We start from the raw sequence: 23,414 nt of genomic DNA, 5'->3' as shown, positions 1-23,414 counted from the left end.
TTCAGGATTTAGTAATGTCTGAAGGCTTATTTATTTGATTTTGTTTATGCAGTGAAGATAAGTTTTCAGTTCCATTAGCCTAAAAATATAATGGATAAATACAGCAACAGGAGCAGAATGAAACTTGCCACATGGTTAAAATATCTGGAAAAGCAAGTTTAAAAAGTTCTGCTTTATTTCAAAATCATGGCAAAGTCAAAAGCCTCTCAATTAAATACTAATCCTCAGTTCAGCTATTTTAAGACTGCATCTTAATGTGATTTCATTTTCCTTTTAAATTCGTAGACTGTTGCCCAAATACTCTGCCAAGTTGATTTGGAAGATACATGGCATGAAAAAAATAACATAAAACATGATACATACGTGTCATACTTTATAAAATATTGTGATCTTTTTTGTCATATAATTGAAAATTTTGTTGAGTTAAAAATAAATTTCAGATACATAGAAGATGACAGCAAATAACTTAATATTAGTTCTAAAATGTGGTTCCTATTAGCCAAGAAAGGACATTTCTGAAGTTCTAAACCTAATGTTATTTTGTAGTTGCTGCAGTTAGTGAATTACCTTATTTCTGGCTTCAGAGGACGTGAAATATGATCTGGTAATAAACAGAATAACTGTTCATATATAGATTTCCATAAAGTTTATATAGACTCCTATTAAAGAGAAAATACTATATAGATCCACTAGATTATTACTAAGTAGATTTACTAGGGTAATACTTCTTGGTTATTTGATAGCACATATCACTTTCTGATATACTTGATTCTGTATTGTCTTTATTGCTTTTACTTTCCTCCAGCTAGACTGTGGGATCCATTAGATCATAAATCTATTTTTATGATGATACTTAAGTTGATACTGAAATGAAATTTAAGATGACACTTAAAACAAATTAAGCTGTGAAAAGAGACCAGTACATATTCTGTATGTAACTGTTGCCATGATGTCTTTCTGGACTGAAGTGAACATTTGTCAGAGAGGTGCACATTCCTGTGGTGCTGGCTGCTTGGTCTTAACAATTCATGGCTCCTTGGGTGCTGCGAGCCATTTCTGTTCTACCTCTTTTGCCCAAGACTAACTCACATTTAGTTCTGTCCTCTTCATTTTATTAATATCCGAAGTTAACTAATACAGGCCATAAAATTTAATCTGTCATAACACAAGTGAATTAAAGGTTTAAAAAGCAGTGTTAACTCCTTTGCGAATAATATATACAAACTTTACGTCACAGACTGCCATATGCATTTCTTGTATTATTTTCTTATAGTTTCTTATCCTCTTTTAATCTGTATAATCTTCATGAATCTCCTCTAATTGAAAGGATATTTTATTTAATATTAAGTCTTGACTTTGAGTCTTTTAGATTTTTCAAACAAATAGGGTCATCTAAAATTTTTAAAAATATATTAAAATTTGCAGTTACTAATTTGTTATTTGAGTTTTAGGAATTAGTCTTTTAAATTATCCCAGCCATTTCTCAAACTGAAAAGATGGCAGATGAAATTTGCTCATTACATTGCATCTTTCTCTTTATCTTAGACAATAGTAATGGACTGATGCTGAGCCTCTGTTCTAGTTCATGCAATTTGAAAAGCACAAAAATCAGACCTACACGGCAGAGTCAGGACCTAGCTAGGACATAGGACCAGGACAGAAGTAAAGAAAGTAAAGAAGTAAAGAAACAGGAAGTGCAGACCCTAAATCAGTCCCTGCCAAACCAATGCTGCTGTGTGTTCTTTTCAAATGATTACAGTGTTCAGCAATATCTAATTCATTTACTCAGGTTGCACATGAAAAATGTAGAGAAGTTTGAACCTTTCCTGAACCCATGCAGGCATGGGTTGTTCCTCAATCATAGGTTAGAAGGAAGATGCCCTCAGGAGAAAGCTATTCCTAGACCTTCTGTATAGCCCAAATGGAAAGGAGATTTGGTTCATTTGATTAGTGTAAATTATTAAAGACACATTTATCTGCACTGTCTACATTGATCTAGTTAACTGCATCATTATAAAGTTTAAATTCCATTCATACTGTGTGAAAACAAGTCATTCCTATACAATCCAGAAAATTTACTTAAAACTTAATTAATTGTAGAAACTTTCTCTCTTTTTTAATAACATGTGGGTGGTATATGTGTGTATTGTGTATTATATCTTAATGAAGAAGATGTTACTTGAATGACACGTTATACACAGTGAAACTTCAATGAGATAAGCACAGGGCTATTCCTATATACTGCTGCACTTAACTTTACAAACAGACCTCTTAATAAAAGAAGATGTGATTTGAGCAACAGTTTAGACATAATGTAGTTTCAGTGAGATAAGTAGTATAGCTCTTCCCATATGCTTCTGCACATGTTTACAAATACTTACATCTTAATGACTAATGATGTTATTTGAAAGACGAATTATAGGTGTGCCTGAGGGGCTCAGTCGGTTAAGCAGCTGCCTTCGGCTTAGGTCATGATTCCAGGGTCCTGGGATCAAGCCCCATTTCAGGCTCCCTACTCAGTGGGGAGTCTGCTTCTCCCTCTGCCGCTCCCCCTGCTTGTGCGCTCACACACTCTCTCTCTCTCTCTCTCTTAAATAAAATCTTTAAAAATAGAAAAGAAAGAAATTATTCATAGTGTAGTTTCATTTAGTTAGGAAAAGCCCATTCCCTACATTTCTCTGTTTTTTAAGTTTTTATTTGAATTCAAGTTATCATCCAGTGTAATGTTAGTTTAAAGTATGATTCAATACTTCCACATGGTACCTAGTACTCATCACAACTCTTTTTTTTAAATCACAACTCTTATATAAAGATAGAATATTCTTCTAACTAAAGAAAACAACACTAAAGAATAGAAAACAAGGTCTTCTAAAATAAAATTCTGCTCCCCCCAGTTGAAAGCAGTGATGAACACTTGGAACTGTTGGGAAGTCGTTGGGACAGGGAGAGTCTTCTGAGTATTGACTCCGAGTATCAGCATTCTGAAAGGCTCCTCCGAGGCTGTGGATGTCCTTTTGGAAAGGCAGAGAATGGCCCTGAGTGAGAGAGGTCTACTGCAGATCCTCAGCGGAAGCTGAAACCACTGGCGAGCATCTTCGAGAGTGTGTATCTGCAAGAGCAGAGTAGAGGGACCCACCCCTACCTGAAAAAGTGGTAGAGAGTTTGGTGAGCAGGTACCAGCAAATACTTTGTATAGAAATTTCTTTCAAACCAACTTGTTTCTCCCTGGGCTCTCCCCACTTTTGCTTCAGCAGGAAATGGCCCCATTTAAAGGTGAGTAATAAAGGAAAAAGGTCTACATGTCACAACTGAAACAAAGAGAAAAATGTTTGGAAGAGGCAAGTGAACATGTTTTAAGGAAGAATTACCCAAATGAACACAAGATTTATACACTTCTTCCTTAGCTTCAGGAAAAGAAAAGCATATGGTCTTGCTTTAAAAATGTGCTCAATGTATGGGGCGCCCGGGTGGCTCAGTGGGTTAAAGCCTCTGCCTTCGGCTCTCAGGGCATGATCCCAGAGTCCTGGGATCGAGCCCCCCATTGGGCTTCTGCTTAGCAGGGAGCCTGCTTCCTCCTCCTCTCTCTCTCTCTCTGCCTGCCTCTCTGCCTACTTGTGATCTCTGTCTGCCGAATAAATAAATAAAATCTTAAAAAAAAAAATGTGCTCAATGTAGAGTTATAAGAATTTAGAAAAAACAACCAGAGATAAAAAGTGGGTTGGCAGTACTCAGAAACTGCAGAAGGATTTGAGACATTACCTAATAAAAGCAAATGATACATGCACACATACAAACATACATAAAACTGAAAAAATATCGATGACAAAAGTTAGGATGAGGAAATCACAAATCATAATGTCAAAGAACAGTAATTAGGCAAAGATTATAAAAAAATCTGATACACAGTGAAATCAGACTAAACAAAGCTGTGGAAAGGAACTGAAGAAGAGTCTTAGAGAAAAAAAATAGAAGGATTTTCTAAAATGGATGAAAGCATCAAAGCTTTCCTTCCTTATTGAAGGCACAAGACTTCAATAAGAATAGAGGATAAATGGCATCCCATGGGAAAAATAAAACAGGACTTTTGCAAAGACTTTTTTTTTTTTTTTAAAGGAAGTGCCACTGAGTCTGAGACTTCTCCAGAACAACTCATATAGACTGGAAAACAGTGTGGCAGTGTTTGCAGACTCCGGAGGTCATGACCTCTGCTGCTTGATTTGACATATTTTTAAATGAAATTATTTTGGTTGCTCTGTAGAATGTCAGTTATAGGGGGATCCAGAGTAGAAGCAAGGACTCCACTTAGAAGGTTTCTTTAGTAGTAAGGTGACATATGATGGAGGGTGAGACCAGAATAAGGGCAGAGGGAAGATATGAGGCATATTCAGGGAAGGAGCACTTGTTACTGATGGAACGAAGTCAGACAAGTAAAAGGGAGATGGTGAATTTATCTCCTGTGAGGTGAGGAAAACTGAGACAGAGAAGCATGCTCTGTTCTTTTTATTCCAAGCACAGAGTTCTACAGGTGGTAACTTACTAATACTTGCTTGTTGAGTTGGCACTTACTTAGCATTTGAATTTTGTGAATGTATGAATAGGTATTCTGGCTGAATGAAACCATGTTGAATAGTTGCCAAAATACCCCATACTTCTCAGATTACAGGTGGAGACAGACCAGTTCTTCAGTTGCTATTTGTAATGGCTGACATTAATTTTCATAGAAATGCAAATAATTTGTGAATATCTGTGGAGTATAGGATGAGAACTTAAATATTAAAAATGGATCTAATTTGGTGTCAGACAAAGTTTAAAAAAAGTGCTATTAAATGTATAGTAATAGGAATCAGTCCTTAGTTCCCTTAGATATAAATTAAATGAACTATCTTTATATGCCTATAGCACTGCACTTATTTTTCCAAATTTTAATGTGAACAAAAAATAATATTCTAACTTACATAATCAGCTTTATCTTTTAGGGCAAGTTTATTTAAAGAAGTTGGAGAATAATGAGTTCATAAACTACAAGTACCATTACCTTGTTACATTACTTATAACCTTAATAGACATAAACTGAAGGGATTGTATAATGTTTAAGTTTCAAATGATTTATCTGAATTCTAAACCTGAAGCTAATTACACTGTTTGTTAACTAATTGGAATTTAAATAAATATTTGAGGGGAAAAAAATAAAGATTTAGCCTTATTCTTAAAATCCTTATATGTGATTTGAAGTTTTTCAGCATTTAGAGAAATAGTTTGTGCTTGAAATGAAGGAATGAACAGAAACACATTTGTATGACAAGGACAGTGGAAAACTCTTCAGACATTAGTAATTGCTTATGCTAGCACTTTGAAAATGAAGAAAGGCTTGCTTTTTTTGTTTGTATAGAGAGCATTTGTGTATGTTTTTAGGTTCAAGTTGATTATTTCTACAAGATTTCTGTAAAATTTTTCTTTTTTCTTTAAATAATTAACTTGATCTACCTAAAAGAAATTAATTCTGTATGGCTGTGTAGTCTAGGATACTTCAAAAATAAAGGTTTTATTTTTCCTTCTAGGAAAATACTTTTTAGGCAATTACAAAATAAGCCCCATAAAGTCGGTTTGCTTTTTCCTTTGAAAAATTACTGAATCTACTAACTATGTAGTCAAAGATTTTATGAATAGTATTAAGGGATTTATAAGCTTGGCCTCATTTTTCAGCTTATATCATGATATTCTTTCTCTGATTTATCTGCCAGGAAAAGAGGTTTCTAGGGATGTTTTATACCACAGTGTAATGAGGGTGGAAATGTAGTACATTTTAAAATATAATGCAGCTTGAAATGTTCTGAATTAAACAGTTCAGTATATAAATTTCTTGTTACATATTTCGTTCTAGCTGGGTTTTGTTTAGATCAGATACCCTTTAATAAGACAATGAAATCTGCTTTAATTTCGGTATAAAATATTTTGGGCTATTGCAATTTCTTATAGATATATAAAGTGAGGCAGAAATAATGAAGATCCAAGCTTTTTTGTAGGCTTAAATTCTCTAATTTACGTACTCTAAGATACAGCAAACTTGTGGACTTACCAAAAAATAATGGGGTAAATCAATATATATTGACTTAGAGATATAGCCACAAAATAATTTTAATGAAAAAAAAGCAAGATGCAAAACAGCACGGACTGTGATTTTATTCTTGTTACATAAACAGGCTGATGTTCTGAATGTGTTTGTGAGTATAAGTGGCAAAGAACAGACTGTGAAGTTACATCAATGGTAACTGTTTAACTTTGTCTTTTTCTGTATCTTGAAGGTTATTACAATGAGCTTATAGTATTTTGTAATTAAAGATAGTAAGTATGTTATCCTGTCAATTTTAATAGATAACATAAATTTTCGTAAGCTTATGCTTTCATGTACCATGTTTCTCATACCACTATACTGAATTACAGAGTATTACCTTTTTACAGAGGGAAATTAAGGAGAATATAAATGGGTATAAAATGATGGGTTCAAAAACTCTAAATCGAAAGTATTCTAGTTGGTTAGCTATATTTTGTTTGTTTTTAAAGATTTTACTTATTTATGTGAGAGAGAGAGAGTGAGACAGAGAGCGCACAAGCAGAGGAAGGGTCAGAGGAAGAGGAAGAAGCAGACTTCCCACTGAACAGCAGCACATTGTGGGGCTTGTTCCCAGGACCTTGGAATCACCATCTGAGCCAACGGCACACGCTTAACCGACTGAGCCACTCAAGTGTCCCAATATATGGTTTTTTTGGTATAGGCTTCTTGTCAAGTTGGGGAAGTTCCTTATATTCCTGGTTTATTGAGATTTTTTAAATCATGACTGAGTGTTGAATTTTGTCACTTGCCTTTTTCACATTATAATATGGTCATGTGCTTTCTCTTTCTTGGTCAACATGTTAATATAACACATTATACTGATTGAATGTTGAAGCAACCTTAAATTCCTGGGATTAACCTCACTTGGTCATGATTGTATTAATTTTTTTATGTATTGCTGAAGTTGCCTTGCAAAAAATTTTTGTGTATCTATTCCAAAAATATATTATTGTGTTTTTTGGTTATTGTTTTTTTGCTTGTAATACATTTGTCTAGCTTTAGGGTCAGGGTAATGCTAACCAAATACAATTGGTAGACTGGTGTCCCCTGTTGTCTTTTTCCGCAGGAATTTTTGTTCAGGGATGCCTGGGTGGCTGAGGCAGTTAAGTTTCTGCCTTAGGTTCAGGTCATGATCTCAGTCTAGTGGGATCAAACCCCATGTCAGGCTATCTGCTCAGCGGGGGGCTGGCTTCTCCCTCTCAGTCTCCCTGTGCCTGCCACTCCTCCTACTTATGCACTCTCTCTCTCTGTGTCAAGTAAATAAATGAAATCTTTTTTTTTTTAAAATAATTTTATGTATCTTACTAATTACTTACTTCTCTTAAGTATTTGAAAGGATTTAGCAGTAAAGCCACCTAGACCTAAAGTTTTCTTCGTGCAAAGATTTTCAAGTATGAATTAAATTAGCTTTAACAGATGTAGGTCTGTTCAGATGATCTGTTCTTGAGTTTTCTAAATCGTTGAATTTAGTGCCATAAAGTTGTTGATATTATTTCCTTTGATCCTTCTAATCTCTGTGGAATTTGTATTGCTGTGTCCACTTTTATTCCTTACTATTCATCATTCATTTCTTCTCTCCTTTTTCTTTATCAGTCTTAACAGATCTAGTTTTACTTGTATTTCCAGAGAGCCGGGTTTTGTAGTGATTAATCATCTCTGTTTGACAGTTGTTCTATTTTATTATTATTATTATTATTATTGTTGTTTTCTTGCTTCTGTCTACTTTAGGTTTAATACGCTCTTCTTAAAATTTCTTTATCTAACAACTTAGATAACCAATTTTAGACATTGTTCTTTTTGTAAAATAAGCATTTTAATGTTACATATTTATCTCTAAGCACCACTCTAGCTGGGTCCTACCAATCTTGATATGTTCTGTTCTCATTTTTCATGTGATTTCTTCTTTGAACCATGGATTATTTCAGAGTATATTATTTAAATTCCAAATGTTGGAGGATATTCCAGGTGTTTATTATTCACTTCTTGTTTAACTCTGTTGTGTTTAGAGAACACACTATGTATGATTTTTAATTTTTTATGTTTAATGACCCTTTTTTATGGCCTCAGAATATAGTCTGTCTTGGTAAAATATCCCATTTGCTCTTGAAAATGGCGTATATCCTGCTAAGGTTGCGTGGGGTGGTCTATAAATGTCAACTAGGATAAGATGGTTGAAAGTGTAGTTTAAGTCTTATATATCCTTGCTGATTTTCAGTCTAATTGGTCTGTCAGTTACTAAGGAATATGGAAATGTCCAACTATAATTGTAGATTTGTCTCTTTCTTTTCTCAGTTCTGTCACTTTTTGTTCTGGGTGCTTAATATTTTAAAATCAGCATATACACATTGTACATTATTGTGTCCTCTTAATGAATCAACCCCTTTGTCATTATGAAATATCCATCTATATCCCTGGTAATGGTTCTTGTTCTGATGACTACTTTGTATAATATTAACTTAGCCTCTTCAGCTTTCTATTGATTTAAGTACATGATACATCTTTTTTTATTATTTATTATTTTTATTAAAATATAGTATTTGCCCCAGGGGTACAGGTTTGTGAATCATCAGGCTTACATACTTCAGAGCACTCACCATACCACATACACTCCCCAATGTCCATAACCCAACCACCCTCTGCACATACCCTCTCCCCCAGCAACCCTCAGTTGATTTTGTAAGATTAAGAGTCTCTTATGGCTTATCTCCCTCCCGATTCCATCTTAAGTACATGATACATCCTTTCATCTTTTTCTTTTTGAGCTATCTCTGTCAAAGTGAGTATCTTTTAAGCAATATACAATTGCATCTTTTAAAAAAATCAGTTGTGGGGGCACCTGGGTGGCTCAGTTGGTTAAACGACTGCCTTCGGCTCCAATCATGATTCCAGGGTCCTGGGATCAAGCCCCACATCAAGCTTCCTGCTCAGCAGGGGTCCTGCTTCTTCCTCTCCTGCTGCTGCTTCCCCTGCCTGTGCTTTCCTGCTCTCTCTATCAAACAAAAAATAAAATCTTTAAAAATAAATAAATAAGAAATTATCGCAATCTCAAGCTTTTTAATGGAATTACTAATACCATTTATAGTTCCTATTATTATATTATATAATATTATTATATTATATATTATATTAATAATATTATATTATTGATTTTTAAATCTGTATCTTACCATTTTTTGTCTTTTTGTCCCATCTATTCTTTATTCCTCTTTGCCTCCCTCTATTAGAGTGAGTATATTTTAGTATTTCATTTTATCTCCCATAATTGGATCACTAGCTCCATCTCTTTAACATTATAAAATGTTAGCTTTATGTAAAAATCACAAATTTAGTGATCGTATTTATATATAACTTACTATAGTCTATATTCAAATAATATTATGCCACTTCACTTACAATGTTATAATGTAATAATTTTACAACAGTATTCTTCTGTCCCCCTTTAATCCTTTAGCTATTGTGGTTATACTATTTACTTCTTTGCATTTTATAATCTTCAAAATACATTACTATTATTTTGCTGTTGCTCTTTTCAACAACCAGTTATCTTCAAGTTTATTTGAAAATAGGTCTTTTAAATTTATCAACATGCTTACTGTTTTCAGTGCTTTCTGGTTTTTGTGTAGACCATAATTTTCTTTTTTTTTTTTTTTAAAGATTTTATTTATTTATTTTACAGACAGAGATCACAAGTAGGCAGAGAAGCAGGCAGAGAGAGAGAGGAGGAAGCAGGCTCCCTGCTGAGCAGAGATCCTGATGCGGGGCTAGATCCCAGAACCCTGGGATCATGACCTGAGCTGAAGGCAGAGGCTTTAACCCACTGAGCCACCCAGGCGCCCCAAGACCATAATTTTCATCTCATAATTTCATCTTACTAAAAGAAGAAAAACTTTTTTTTTTAAGTAGTCTGGAGCCCAGCATAGGGCTTGAAGTCACGAACCTGAGATCAACACCTGAGCTGAGATCACTAGTTGGACGCTTAACCCATTATGCCACTCAAGTGCCCCTTCTGCTAAAGAACTTCTTTTAACGTTTCTTGTAGACCCTTAACTTTTATTTGTCTGAAAATCTTTATTACTGTTGCTTGGATTTCATTTGTCAATATAAAGATTTTTGGTTCCTAAATGGATAAAACTAATAGCTTAAAGGATATGGAAGATAATTGCCATGTTTAAGGTTTTCAATTTAGAAAAAGGGTGTGACACTACTAATTCAAAGCATACATGTACCCCAGTGTTTATAGTAGCATTATCAACAATAGCTAAATTGTGGAAAGAACCTAGATGTCCACTGATTGATGAATGGATAAAGAAGAAGTGGGGTGTGTGTGTGTGTATATATGTGTGTGATGGAATATTACTCAGCCATCAAAAAGAACAAAATATTGCTATTTGCAATGATGTAGATGGAGCTAGAGAATATTATGCTAAGCAAGTCAAATTCTATATCACTCATGTGGAACTTAAGAACTAAAACAAATGAATAAAGGAAAAGAAAAAACAGATGAAGAAACAGACTCTTAACTCTAGAGAACAAATTGATGGTTACTGGAGGGGGAAGGTGGGTGGGGAGATGGGTGAAATAGGGGAGGGGGATTAAGGAGTCTACTTATGATGAGCACCAAGTGATGTACATAAGTTTTGAATTACTTAATTCTACATCTGAAACTAAACTAAATGTTATGTGAACTAAATGGAATTTAATTAAAAACTTGGAAGAAAAAAGAATATGACAAATTCAAGATAACCATGCTTAAGGGATACAGACAACTTTCAGATGGAGAAATTTAAAAGCTAACACACATGGTGGTTAGTAATTAAAGAAGTGAAAACTAGAATTAATATCCCTTTATAATTATTAGACCAAAGAAAATTAGGATCTTGCATATTTATGTCATGTATTAGCAGGGGAAAAAAAAGCCACAAGAATCCTCATGGATAATAAAGGTTTGTGAAATACTTGTAGGTATATGGATTGCTAGTGGGATGAAGGCATTTTGACTCTTGGGCACTGTTTATTCATATTGAATGAATATATATACATATATATGTATATATATATACACACATTCATATACATATTCTGTGATTTAGTAATTCTGTTCTGGGTCTAGAGCAAAGGGATGCAAAGTCTGAGTTTTCATAGTCCATAGTTACTCAACTACATAAAGAGACATGGTAGAGGGGTGCCTGGGTGGCTCAGTGGGTTAAGCCTTTGCCTTTGGTTCAGGTCATGATCTCAGGGTCCTTGGATTGAGCCCCGCATCAGGCCCTCTGCTTAGCAGAAAGCCTGTTTCCCCCTCTCTCTCTGCCTGCCTCTCTGCCTACTTGTGATCTCTCTCTCTCTGTCAAATAAATAAATAAAATCTTAAAAAAAAAGAGAGAGACATGGTAGAGACTTCTACTGTATCATGCCCTGTGGTGGGGAGAAGTTGGTGGGGAGAAGACGGAGGTAGACTGAGTACCCATCACCAGGAGAGTGAACACATCCAGAAGTGTTCTGTAACAAATCAAAGCAAGAGATTGGTTGTCCACATAACAATAGGGATGGATTTTTTTAATAAAAAATAAATTCCAAGAGAAAATAACAAGAACGAAATGAGATCTATAACACATGATTTATATGAATTAAAATATATGTATACAAAGTAGTCCCCAATTCCCCTTACACCGTGCTCTTGAGAACAACTGATCTTTTTCTATATATTACATTAAAGAAATCGGTGTAGATATTCTGGAAGTTAGTGATATTTTTGTTCACAGTGCTTTCTTCTTGCAGACGTTGATGAATGCCAGGCGATTCCTGGGATATGCCAGGGAGGAAACTGTATCAATACAGTGGGCTCTTTTGAATGCAAATGCCCTGCTGGTCACAAGCAGAGTGAAACCACTCAGAAGTGTGAAGGTGAGTGTCTATACTTGGAGGGTCATGACTCTGAATCCAAGAAAGTCATAACTTCATTTAGAATTTGAAGAATTTAATCATAATATAATGTGAGAATGAAGGGATATATGTTAGAGTGGTTTTATATCAGTTTGTGTATTTAATGTTTTTGAGCTGGAAAGAGACAATGAACATTTTACAAAGGGTTTGTTATCTCAGTTTCTCTGTTGTAGTCGGAATGGGAATAATCCAGCCCTTTATATTTTTCCTTAATAGTGTGATTCTGTAGTTCACTTACAAAATTATACCAAAGATTGAAATTCTGAGTGAAGTACAGTGTCCAATGTAAAAAGATGCATTGGAAGTTGGCACTCTGTTCTATATTATTAAATAAGTGTTTTGAATTTTGTATTGAATATTGTTTCTTGGCTGCTTGCCAAATTAAAAAACCAGTATAACTGATTCGGGGAGAATTGGGAAATTACCACAGCAGGTACTCTGCAAAAGAATAGCTTACTCAAATAAAAATATGAAAAACTTAATAATCTTTTGGACTGTGATTATGATACTGAATGTGAATTGAGTATAATTTTGAAGTGTGCACTCCATAAGCATTCTTCATACAGAATAAAATCACTTGTTATAATTATGTGTGACCCAAAGCTTTATCATTGTCACAAAGTTCAAGAAGCTACTAAAGGTGTCTAGCTTTCCTAACATGGATACTTAGAGTAATGTTGATACTATTAACAGTATTGAAATATCTAAATATGTTTATCTTTAGAATGATTACTTAAATCACTTTATTCCAATTAAGATAATTTTCTTAAGATAAATACTATGCCTATTTTCATTATTTTGTGATGTAAGCATTCGTATCTACTCAAAGTTTAGAAAAAAATTATTTCAGAAGTTTGTTTTTGGCACTCTAGCTTACCTGAGATGGAAAAATGTGAATCTGAACTTACATGGGAAATTCAGTAAATCTGAACTTCATTCCATATGCCTGTTATGATTTTATCTGGGAACGTTTTCTGAGTTAAGTAAACTAAAAGTAGCAAATATATTTTATAATTGCTTCCTGTGAAGAAATCATCACAAGTTTATTTAGACCCATTTACCTTCAGTAACTAAAATCGTCTTTTAGTGTACATAATTAAGTCTTCTCTTCTTTCCTTTCCAAAAGTCAGTACTTAGGGGTTATTTTTTGTTGCTTGGTTATAAAAAGTTTTATCCCTTTCTGCAGAAAAAAAAAAACAGTGTGAAAAGGTAAAAATCTAAAGTTTAAATTATAAGAAACAAACAGGAATATGAACTATTTTATTGGACAAGAGGTACAGACATGTACATGGTATGGTTCCCACACCAGAAATTATAATTCCATGAACCTAGGGAACATGTATCATTTTATATTTTCTATTTGGCTTACTGCCTTTCTAATCTACTCTAAAGTAATCTCTGTAATTATATGCAATTCATGTTTTTCAATGTGGAAATGTCTGGGCTATGCTGCTATATCTTTGCTACTTCTCATATTTTCCTCCCTGGTTTGTTTGGGGGTTGGTTGTATATGGCTCAACCTTTTGTCATTATGCTTCACTTTTTACTTCTGAAATAATATCCAGACTAGATCCAAGGTTGGTAGACTTAGGAACAAAGACAGTGTTTGATTGTAGGTGAGAAGGCAGAGCCACTGACTGATGAAAGTGGTTGTGACATTTCCATTAATCATCAAACAATGTATTTCTTCTTAGCTGAAAATAGAATGAGCCTTTTCCACATCACATTTCATCAAAACAACATATAGAGCCAAGGCAGAGTTTGGAGAGAGACAGTGCAACTCTTTCTTCACACTTGTCTGTGTTCTTGAGGAAAGGGGGCTGTTGATGTAATGTAGGCACCACCCAGAGCCTGAATCCAGTCCTCTCCTTCCTTACTTCCTGTCCAGGCCGCCAAATCCACTTAGCCATTGCCCAGAAAGAATTATGTGATTTAATATTTGGGATTGGTGGGGAATAGCAGAATTGGATGAAGTGGTGATTAGAATGTGAAAACTAAAGGTTTTATGAAGCCTTTACTTTGTGTAAGTCATATTTATTTGGATATGTCTTAAAAGTAACTATTATCAATTTTCCTTAAGTAATAGGGTTCTTTTATATAAAAGATCAAGTGGTATTCCCTTACATAAAACTATTTAATGTAATTGGTTGCATAATGTGTGTGGAAAGACTATAAACTATTGCTACACTCAGTGACAGCTTTGAATTATAGTCAGTTTATGTATGGTTTATACAGTGTCAGTGTAAAAATGTTGACATAAATTTAAAGTTAGTATTTGCCCTAAATAAAAATGTAACCATAGCAATTACTTTTGATCAACTGTCAAAGGTAAGATATTTTAGTTTTCTTTGTAGTTTACAATGTGAACATAAAATATAATAGTACTGGAAGATTTACATAAGAATGATGTCCTTTCTGTTCCTCTTATGACACATATTAGATTTCTGTTCATATAGCAATGAAATTTTCTAAAATCTTTTTCTGTCTGAGTTTCTGGGTCTGTTCAGAAATAAGAAAGCCAACCAGTGTTTTGAATCTGAGTCATTTGGGGAAATGGTGGCAGCATTAGCGGCAAAGTGAGATTATTAACTTTAAAAAATTGCATTACTCTTTTTTTGGTGGATATCTGTTGGTTGACCGTCCCATTCCCAACACTTGGGTAAGATCTTGAGGGCGAAAACTCGGTCATGTTTATTGCCATATCCCCAAGCCTAGAACTGTTCCTGCTATATCTGTCGCAAGCTCCTAAAAATGTATGTTGAGTAATTGGGAGTATGGTGGATAACAATTTAATTTCCTTAACTTGGGTTGAACATCCAAAAAGAAGCTAAAATGTGGGGCCATAAGTTAAATTGTTATTTGGAAAGAGGCCATTGTCGCATATTATGGGAATTTTTCCTTTATCTGATTTTTTTTCTTTTCTTAATAATCTTATTTTGCTCTGGTTACCATTAAGAAACAAAGAATATAAATAGTAAGTGCAGTTTGGCATTTTTAGATCTTTGTGTCATTAGTCTTCTTTGCTCATCTGCAAGTAATACTTTTGAGGTCAGGGACCTTCCCTCTCTATTTAAAAGAAAGAACTGTCTTCAGCTTGTTCATTGCGATATCTTCGTAGCTAAAATCTTATCCTGACAGGCTTGTTCTGCTGAAAATTTAAGTTTGGACATACATAGTTTATAAAAAAATGAGAAAAAACGGAGGGGTCGCACTCATCTCTTAAGTTAATGTCTGAAACACATGAAAAGTTTCTATATTGAGACTTCTTTTGTTTTATATCATTGGTTGGGTGGATTTTCCTATGTAAGAATCTGAGCCCAGACCATAAAGGAATACTCATTTGTGTGTGTGTGTGTGTGTGTGTGTGTGTGTGTGTGTGTCTGTCTGTCTAAAGGAAAATCAATTATTTTCCCTCTTCACTCATTTATGGTCTCAGATTAGTTTAAGCCTCTCAGGCCTCCTGAAGTCAAGTCTTATTTCTACTGGGCCAGTCTGGCTCCAAAATCTTTTCCTCATTCTGTTGTGCAGTGGGAAAAATGGTTCTTTGAGGGAGTAAACTATTTCTTCACATCCAAAGAGAAGTTTTCTTCAGTTAGTATATTCAAAGATTTAGTCATCCAAATATCCATTTAATGTAAATGAAGAAAGAAAGTAGCACACATCAATATAATCTAAAATTGTATATTAGAAGGTTGTCCAGCATTTTTTATTTTTATGACAAAATATTATTCTGAATTTCAGTCCACTTGGAGAAAGCACAAGTAGGTGCCAGATGTCCTTGCATGATATCCTTCTTTCAGACTATACCTTCTTTAACATTCTTTGAGGTAGTTTTTCTTTCCTGGCTTAAATGGAAGGCAGGAAAATAGCATCATTATATTGGAAAGTTTCCCTTCAGTGGTTCTTTATAAGTCAAATAGTTATTTGCAATTTATTCTGAAGAGTCTTTAGCTTCGTTCCATTACCACACCATTTAGTTGTTTCAGATTTGTGACAACAAATATATTTATTTATGCTCATGAAACTTGTTGGCTCAGTATCTTTGGTTGCTGTTCCAACTCTGCTTTGATAAACCATGGAAAATAAGCTTCTGTCCCAAACTGAAAAAATGCTTTCTTTTACTCATATTACCAAAAGTATTAACTTTAAAATAAATAATAAATAAACTCATTGACTGTTGTCCAAAAGGAAAAACTACATATTAAAATTGATACTTAAGTAGGGAGACTGTAATTAATGGAAACACATAAAACTTTTTTGGTCATTAGTTTAGAAACCACAGAAGTATCATTTTTAAATCCTTTAAAAATAAATTTATAACATTGTAATTAAAAAATAGATTCTCCCTTAAATAAGAAATCCCAGTCTGCTAAACTCAAACCTACTTTCTGCCCCATAACAAATAAGTTATTCCTTTATTGCAGCACTTTTTACATTGTATTTTACTTATTTTTCCTGTCTGACTGCTGACAGAGTATAGATCACACCAAAGTATGTTAATAAAAACTAATATTTATGGAGCACTTAATATGTTATAGACAACACTTAAACCACCATAAATGGTGGTTCTTATTAAATCATCACACAGTGGTGCAAGGTTGATTGCTATCATTAACTCACTGTACAGATGAGGAAACTGAGGCACAGAGAAGCTCAATAACTTTGTCAAAGTTAGGTGGGTTAGAAACTCCAGAACCGGGATTCTACCCTGCTAGATTTTCTTGAGCTCTCACTCAGCCAGAGCCTCTGAGTGAACACAGGAGGGTGACCTGGCAGCACATACCCCAGCCCACAGATTACATCTCTGAGGGGAAGCTCATGGAGTCAGCAGCAGCAACAGAGTTGTGGTTCTCTCTTTGATTGTTACATTATGTGGCAGTGCCCTGCAATCCAGCAAGGGCAGAATTAGACCCAGTTGAGTTGATCTTGGCACTGGCTTTCAAGTTTGGGTGGGCGGAAATAGCATCGTCTCTCTCCTCCAGTATGATCAAGGCTAAAAAATAAGGAACCGTGAACTGCAGGCCTGTGTCTTCACTTCATTATTCATGAATTCTTCCCTTTGTGTCATCAGGGTTCAGGGGTCTGAGCCTTGAGATTGCAGATGCATGACCTACTGTTCACTGGCTCTAGCCCAGCTCCACCATGTCAGCCCTCTACCAGGACTGACCAGTTTAAGCGCTCAGTTGTCACTGGTTTCCATGGAGCCTTGGGAAGATTAGCTAGCCTACAGGCACTAATTCTTGAAAAACTTAACCTTTCTCTGTAACATATGCTTTACTGCATTTCATGAGTGATATATTAGATATTTAGTTAACGGATTTTTGCTATATTTTCTGTTCATTAAAATGAAAATTGGCTCTGTATCACTATGCTAAAATAACCTATTCACCATGACTTCAGATCTGAAGATTCATCTTAAATGAACCAAAATATAAGTATGAACAAAAGAAACAGAGGGGTTAAAAACAATCATGAGAATTTTTATATCGTCTTTGATCTGAAAAAGGATTATTTTGTTTGTTACCCTACCTAAAGCTATGGAGGTATATAGATCAGTAATTTCAGCTACATAAAATGTAAATTCCGTGGCAGTAAAAAAAAAAACAAAAAAAACAAAAAGAAAACCCTGCTATAAGCAAGAATAAAAAACAATAAACTAAAAAAAAAAATTTGCAACTTTTTAGACAAAGACCAATTTCTCTAATACATCAGTTCTACAGATGAGTAAGAAAATACCCAATAAAAATGTTCAAGGATATGACATGACCATTGACAAGGGAAATACCAGTGACTGTTAAACACACTAAAGCACGTTTACGCTTACTTAGAAGAAGAAAGTACACAATAACACTAGGGATGATAGCATTTCTACCTTTAAACTTTGAGAGGACCAAAGTTCTAATGTAAAACTGTATTAATGAAGGTTTTGGAAAAGAGATACTTTAATAAATTCCTGATAAAAGTATAAAATTGGTACAACCTCTGTAGAGAGCAATTTAAAATTATCTGTCAAAAGTTACAAATATATGTAACATTTAACCCATAAATTTTAATTTGAAATATTTATCCTATCTGTGCTCAATCAAGAAATGATGGTCTAAGATTATCACTCCTGTCTTTTTGTAATAGGAAAATATAGGAAAACACACATGGTACAAAACCTATTGTATTAAGAGTTGGAAACTATTCATCCTTAAAAATATATTGTGAACACTTTATATATTGATATAAAATATGATTAAGACGTACTGTTACATGGCAAAAGTAAGTTGTAAAACATTTTCATTTACATAGAGTGTATTTGTGTGTACATGTGTTTGCGTATGTACGCGTAGAATGTCCATGGAAGGATATCAGAAAGTTTGCACCATTCGGTATTTTGAAGGTGAAAATCTTCTGGGGGAGAAAAGGAAAAGAGACTTCTCATTGAGTACTCTAGCATAAGATTTTGACTTTTAACCATATAAATGTATTATTTGTTCAAAAAGTTAAAAACAGAGGAATGTGAAAAATAGGCACATTTATTTGTTTCTTTCTTTGTAAGCTCTCAATGAATCCCTACAGCAGACCCTGGAAACAGTGCATACAACCTGTTAGACCCTAGTCCTCGGGCATTGCAACCTCTGTACTTGGAACACTCAGCATGTCCATGTTCCATGCTGCCATGCAAACAACATATGCATATTTAATGCTTATCCAGTGTGAAATAAAAATCTGGGGTTTGAGCAGAATTACACTTAATCTTACACTGTTACTTTAGGGGCGCCTAAATGTCAAGACATTAATTTTTTATGGCTCAGTCAATTAAGCATCTGCCTTCTGCTCAGGTCATGATCCCGGGGTCCTGGGATCAAGTCCTGCATCTCTCACTGCCTGCCGCTCCCTCTGCTTATGCGTAGTCTCCCTCTGCCAAACAAACAAATAAATGAATACATACATACATACATACATTCTAAAAAAAACCCACAACTATTACTTTAGTAAATCAGTAAATATTTAGGAGCATTGAATGAAATATATTTGACTTTGCTTTTTAGGAAAATAGTCCCATTGAGATATGATTGATAACTAGAAATACGGGTAAAATAGTATGGGAGAGGTAGGTTAGAGACGATAATTACAGTGAAGCTGATTATAATTTGCTTTTGACTAAAATACAAGTATTATTTAAAAGGATGTATGTGGTAGTCATATTGTGAAGAAAGGAGATTTTGTTCTTAAATCATCTTAAATAAAAATCTGGTAGAGTTCTGGTCATCAAATGCAAATGAGCTGCATGGCCCAGTGAAATTAAGTATCAAAACACAGTCTTCTCCATTGCATTTGGATGGGTTAGGACTTTCAAAATAGAAAACGAACCCATTTGTCTCTACTCTGTGGTGTTTGCATTTGTATAGTTTGGAGATTCTTCTCTGTCTTTGTCTCTCAAAAACACACATATTCACACAGACACACAGATTTCTGTGTGTGTGTGTATTGTCCCTTTCTTAGGTACACAAAATTACATTAATCTTAGTATTTGTTTCATGACATATTTTCACTATTATTTTACTCAAAGCCTGCTTTCATGTAGTGAGATATCTTCAATAACATAATATACACTCATAAAACCACCAAAAAGAAAAGGTGGGACCAAGACAATTAACCACATGTACCCGTGGTGCTGTTCTACCTGCTCCTTCCTACTCCCACAATATAACCATCACTTTGAAGCCAAGATTCCCATTTTCTTTTCTTTTTAAAGTCTTTTATTATACCTGTAGATATTCCATTTATTATTATTACTATTACTTCAGTTTTTTGAGTGCTACAGTTAAAGGCTTACTACTTTATGGAACTTACTCTCTTCACTTAATATGATGCTACAATTCATCTGTATTGTTGTACGTTGTTCTAATTCATTTTTGAGGTGAATAACCCATTCTAACCCATGATGTGGATTTACCTTAGTGTGTTCATCCCCTTTCCCACTGGTGGGTGGTGTTTTCTGGTTCTTCCTATTGTGACTATTGGCCGTCAGGTAGAGCCCAGTGTTTCCTCTCCTTTGCTCATTATGGACAGAGCTGCACCATGGAGTCAGGGTCATTTTGATTTTTCAGAGATATTTATCCTCTTTTTTGATCCACTTATTTCTGAAAGGTGACTTATTTACATTTCTCTTATGACTGATGTGTGTGTAGGTAGCTTGGATCATGGCAGTGGTAGCATCCTGGAGCCTTGTCCTCACTTGCTGTTGCTTGGTGACAAATGAGGAAACAAAGAACCTAATAGACTGCAATCAGAGTGACCTCCACCTCTTCCCAGGCCTATGTGTAAGCCAGCCCACCCTCCCAGATTGGTTGAGTAGCATCTGCTGAGTGATCAGTGGTCTTATCCTGGCCCATAGGGCCAGCTCAATCCTCTCGATTATTCCTGAGCCCTCTTGCTTGTGATTTTGGGCTCATTATACAGATGAAGCAATCATATAGCAGAAGTAAAGACACTGCCAATATTTCTACATCTTTTTTTGTTTGTTTTTGTTTTGCAAATATTATAATTTATTTATATCTCCCCCCAAAGCATGTACTGAACATTACCAACTCTTGAGCACAATATTAACTTGGCTGCAGTTTTCTGTATTCAATCTTATCTTTAAGGCATTATCAATGAAAGGAAGGGAGCCTGTAACAACTAAATACTTCCTTGAGAACAAGATTAATTCTGAGGAGTGCTAACAAACCTATTTCCTCAGCTTACCTGATCCTAGTCCCCAGCCTTCCTCCTCTCAGTTCTCTATGCTTTCATCCCTAGGAACAAAATTAAGGATTTTTTTTTTTTTTTTTAACACAGGGACAATAATGGAAACTTCTTCTTGATTATCTCCTTGTGCTATCTTGGTGTCTAAAACTAAATTGTCTTCAACTCTTCTTTGTAACTCCTACTGCTCAACCAGGTTCTCATAATCTGATTTACAGACACTTTGTACAATGCCACTGATATATATATTTTTTTCTTTTTTTCTTTTTTTTTTTTTTTTTGAGAATCAAAGCTTCTCTCAACTTGTCATGCTTTCCTGTGTATGCTAAGCAAGTGACATCTAGCGAGGTTGGTGTTTCTCTTTTTCCCCTTAAAATAGACAATTACTTGTAGTCAGATGAATGGATAGTAAAAGTTCTTTGCACTAAGGTATATACTTTCCATGATGCTTCCACCTTGGGAGGCGGAGCATTGAGTAGCTTAGAAATTTGGAGCATATCTATGAAGAGTTATAATCTAACATGGAAATCTGCAGCATTTGTGCTTTTATAAACCATTTGGGAAGGACATACTGACCAGGTGCCAGGCTTAGCAGTGAAGTTTCCAGGCTTGACTGTTAGAAAGCCCCTGTGTGTTTTAGATGTGGAAAATAGAACGTCTAAGAAAGTGTGACCAGTAGGGAAGAGTGATAGGTGTCCAGAGAGGCAGCCAAGCAGCAGCCCAGAGCTGACATTTGAGGCAAAATTAGTACATATCACTTCCTAGTATATTTATCAGAAGTTGCCAGCCTAAACTCTTTTAGTTTCTTCCCACAAATGATTTCCACTATTAAAACACTTACATTAAATAACTTGGACACTACCTTGACAGCCTTCCTCAGCTAACAGCAGTGTTTCCTAGGGAGTTCCTGAAGTGACATCACTCCCTGAATTTTAACCTGAACACAGTGATTTACAAGGAAAGTGACCCACTGCGTTTTCTGTGAATGCCTGGAGGAAGAAGAGTTCTTTATTTGAGACACAGTGGGTAACATCGTTTTTAGGAACATAGAGTCTGTGAAAAATCCATATTCCCAAAGAAATTCATTCAACAGAAAGATACTCTTTAGCATGTAACTTGAGGTAGTGAGTCAAAATTAGGAATATTCAGATCACATTTTGTTTTTTTAACAGATTGATGCTTTAAAGTTTTTCTTCCAATAGCAAGAAGACATTGTGGAAAGAAATGGCAATATATGTTTTAAGTACAATTCAGAAAATAAATAGGCAAAGAGAGGGAGAGAAAGACTCAGTGGCCAAATAGCCCAGGATTTAATACCCAAACGTTAGGGTCTGTGCTCCAGTTACACCAGGAGCAAACTCTGTAATCTCGAGCAACTTAGTGCCTTGGTCTCTACAATAGAGATAATAATGGTCTTTTGTGGGAAAGCTTTTTATCAACATTATATAAGATGAAGCATTTGGCACTTTCAGTCTTTTCTAAAAGAAGGCAGTGGTAACACAAATGAGTTGTAAAAGATTCAGTAAATCATGTGATTTGAGATATTTTAAAAATAATATAAAAGAGTTCTAATATAACATTTCAGTTACAACTTTTATTAGTTTCCTCTAAATAAGCTCTTTTAATTCTTAAAAAAAAATAACCCACTAGAGCATGTAGTTGCCTAGTCTGATGAAAGTATTAGCAGACAATTAAATGGACCCAAATCCATCGTCATGAAGAGGGAACATCCAACTGGATATTTAAGATCATCCATTAATTCCTGACTTGGTGCCAGCCTGTTTTATTTCCCTAGTCTCAGTTCCACCCAAATTACAGAAATGGACATTTGAGACCCAGAGGACTAGATTTATTTAGCATAACACAATAGTCAGGAAATTGCATTTTAGTGGACTCAGGAAAAATTTCCCCAATGGTGGGAACCAATATTATTTCCTCAGTGCCATTGTATATTTAAATCCTTGTTTTAAAAAAATTATGAAAAAAAAAGGCATGGTAAAGTAATTTACATGATTCTTGCAGTTCAATTTCTGCTGAAGATCGCTGGAAAAATTGAAAGCCTCCAAAACACCTTTCTCAGAGACTTAAAATTAGGTGTGTGTTAGTGATTAAAAAAAAAAATCTATTTTACCCTGGATTAAAAGGATCAGATGAACATTTGAACTTTGCCTTTAGGGAAAAAAGCTATAAACTGAAATACACCTCCTTAGTTCTTCATTTTGCTTAACCAATAATTGTTTCATAATGGAAATGGAAAAGTTATAATGCATACCAAAATAAACAAAATGCTGGTTTTATAATATTCTGGATGTGTATCTTTAGCTTCTATTGAAAAAAATAGAAGTGAGAGAGAAAGAAAAGTTAATCTCACAAATTACCATGGCTCAGTGCCTGAAGGAAATTAGTCTACTCTAAAAAAATATCCTGCGTAGTCAAGTAAAAATGTAACAAAACTTGAAACATAATACCTAGATCCAGGACTGCATTTTCTTCCAAGTGTTGTTACTTACTACCTTCTGTAGTATGCCTACCCTGGCATTGAAAAATATGTGAAGAACTGAAGAAAAAGTTTATGGGCTGCTAATTTCTTATAGATGCTTTCATTTAGTAAACATAGAAATAACGC

At 34.7% G+C, this 23,414-nt stretch overlaps 1 protein-coding gene across 1 annotated transcript in view; it reads left to right on the top strand.

Annotated features, from left to right (window-relative positions):
• Positions 1 to 23,414, top strand: part of FBN2 (fibrillin 2) — a 247,610-nt gene that overhangs the window by 71,668 nt on the left and 152,528 nt on the right. Inside the window, exon 7 of the mRNA XM_032851970.1 lies at positions 11,888 to 12,013. Coding sequence (XP_032707861.1) covers positions 11,888 to 12,013 — 126 coding nt within the window. The remainder of the gene's footprint in view (positions 1 to 11,887; positions 12,014 to 23,414) is intronic.

This window comes from Lontra canadensis, unplaced genomic scaffold (assembly GCF_010015895.1).
Source record: "Lontra canadensis isolate GAN:19392208 unplaced genomic scaffold, GSC_riverotter_1.0 scaffold5, whole genome shotgun sequence".
Taxonomy (NCBI): domain Eukaryota; kingdom Metazoa; phylum Chordata; class Mammalia; order Carnivora; family Mustelidae; genus Lontra; species Lontra canadensis.
The sequence above is the reverse complement of the archived record's forward strand: the minus strand, read 5'-3'. Positions and strand labels throughout refer to the sequence as shown.